This window comes from Anneissia japonica, unplaced genomic scaffold (assembly GCF_011630105.1).
Source record: "Anneissia japonica isolate Jap-2015-1 unplaced genomic scaffold, ASM1163010v1 scaffold1813_len188347_cov109, whole genome shotgun sequence".
Taxonomy (NCBI): Eukaryota; Metazoa; Echinodermata; class Crinoidea; order Comatulida; family Comatulidae; genus Anneissia; species Anneissia japonica.
This window is the reverse complement of record NW_022711452.1, coordinates 140,088-142,154: the sequence shown is the minus strand read 5'-3', so window position 1 is coordinate 142,154 and position 2,067 is coordinate 140,088. Positions and strand designations below refer to the sequence as shown.

Here is a 2,067-nt window from a genome sequence, read left to right as displayed (position 1 = left end):
ATAGTTAGCATATATATTTATTTTACAACTACATCAAATCATGTCTGATGCTTTGCACATTATCCCTAGATTCAGTAATTTAACTAGAACCAAATTACCAACAATTAGTTTAAATCACAATGTGATTAATCATGAAAGATATATTTTCATGGTTATGTTGACTTTAACTGTAACGAGTACAGTCAATAAACAAAATCTTCTCTTTTTATTCAGAAGAATGAATCTGTCATGGACATGTGCAGTTATGGTCAGCCTGCTAAGTCTACTATGGCTACCAACAATAGTATCTACAACAACCCCGACGACTGAAGATGTACCCTATACCTGTAATAAGTGCTGTCAAGGACCACCTGGGCAAAACGGCTTTCCAGGAGTTCCCGGACCACCTGGAGGAGGTGGTCCGGCTGGTGCACCTGGTAATAGGGGTGACAGAGGTGAAACAGGAGCTTTAGGCAAAAAAGGAGAACCTGGAAATGAAGGTCTAAAAGGTGATAAAGGAAGTGAAGGATCTCCTGGCAAACAAGGTCCAGTCGGACAATTAGGACTAAGGGGTGCTAAAGGAAATAATGGTGCTAAAGGAAATAATGGTGCTAAAGGAAATAATGGTGCTAAAGGAAATAATGGTGCTAAAGGAAATAATGGAGCAAAAGGCGAGCCAGGATTTGTCCGTAAATCTGCGTTTACTGCATTGCGCACGACTTCTATTCAGGATACAGAATCAGCCATCTCTTTCACATCGATGAAGTTTAATATTGGAGAGGACTTTAACAAAACTAGTGGAAGGTTTACATGTAGTGTTTCTGGAGTGTATTACTTTATGTTAAATTTTGAGTCCTATAATGGAGTTTCTACACATGTTAATATTATGTTGAATGGGAATGCAATCACATATATTCGTCGTAGTGACGCCACAGGTCATGAGCATTATAGCTCTGGAGTAACACTTCTACTCAATGTCGGCGATCAAGTCTGGCTGACAAACGAAAGAAAGAAAGTGTATGGTAGCACTACCCTTCCTATCATATTTTCCGGATTTATGGTATACGATATGAACTAATAACAGAAAAAAACATAGAGTGTACTTTAGAGTACAGCATATTTGTTCCTTATAGTTTGCAAGAACATATTGGCCTCATGTGGAATGACTACAAGAATATTTTGAAATGGCTAGTTTACTTAGTTAAAGAGGGGTATAAATTATTTCATTTTCCTGGTATTCTGTGCCTCCATAATGCACTAACCTTATACCCTTAATTATCAATGTATTAGTTGTACTTGTATAACCTGTAATGTTTGTTAAACAATTGTAAGAAACGAATAGCGTTTTAATCCACAGGCTTAATGGTTTTTTGACAATGTTACCTACGGAAGCTTAGTATTCATTTATTAAACGTGTTTATGCAGTAGTTCCTTCTATAAGTTATAGTTTTATTTTGTAAATGTTAGAATGTAAGCGAAAAGCGTAATTCGAATAACAGTAAGCCATAGTACAGAGCATTCACACCGAATCCGAATTTTCAGATCGGGAAGCCTACCAAACTGACCAGAAAATCAGATCAGTAGGTAAGAATAGGAACGTTTAACAGTCAAATATTATTATGATTTTTTAATGTTACAGAGAGACTCATAGGCAAAGGAAATGGAGTGAGATGTGCGGCAATGCATAAATGTGCACGGGCATGGGAGTACGAAAAGATAGGATAGACAAGTTGTTGTTACGATACGTTAGGTAAAACCAGGGAGAGCCATGTGTCATGTTGTACTGAATGTCCATGGGTACGAAACATTAAAGTTTAATAGGTGTAGTGTGGGAAGGCGGAATTTTATGAAGATGGTCGTGGGTAATCTTGATTGATTACGCACGACCATTTTCAATTTGTTGTAGAATTTTCGAAACGGCCACAGGCTAGGGAGAGTAGCCATGCTTGTTAAAATAGACCACACATTTTAACACATTTAAAGTACCGGTAGGCGTACATTTTGCGACAGGAAAATGTAGTTTGATAGCCCATGGAAAAAATACTAGGAAAACATGTGAAAACTTTTCAAATCTGGAATTAGAGAAAG

At 37.3% G+C, this 2,067-nt stretch overlaps 1 protein-coding gene across 1 annotated transcript; it reads left to right on the top strand.

Annotated features, from left to right (window-relative positions):
- Nucleotides 1-222: 222 nt before the first annotated feature.
- On the top strand, nt 223-1,569 carry LOC117107508 (complement C1q tumor necrosis factor-related protein 2-like). The gene has a single exon (XM_033249203.1). It carries the CDS (start codon nt 245-247, stop codon nt 1,055-1,057), a length of 813 nt encoding a protein of 270 aa, XP_033105094.1. The 5' UTR covers nt 223-244; the 3' UTR covers nt 1,058-1,569.
- Nucleotides 1,570-2,067: the final 498 nt, after the last annotated feature.

Coding starts and splice junctions, on each gene's coding strand:
- LOC117107508 (XM_033249203.1), top strand. CDS start 245: ATGGTCAGCCTGCTAAGTCTACTATGGCTACCAACAATAGTATCTACA.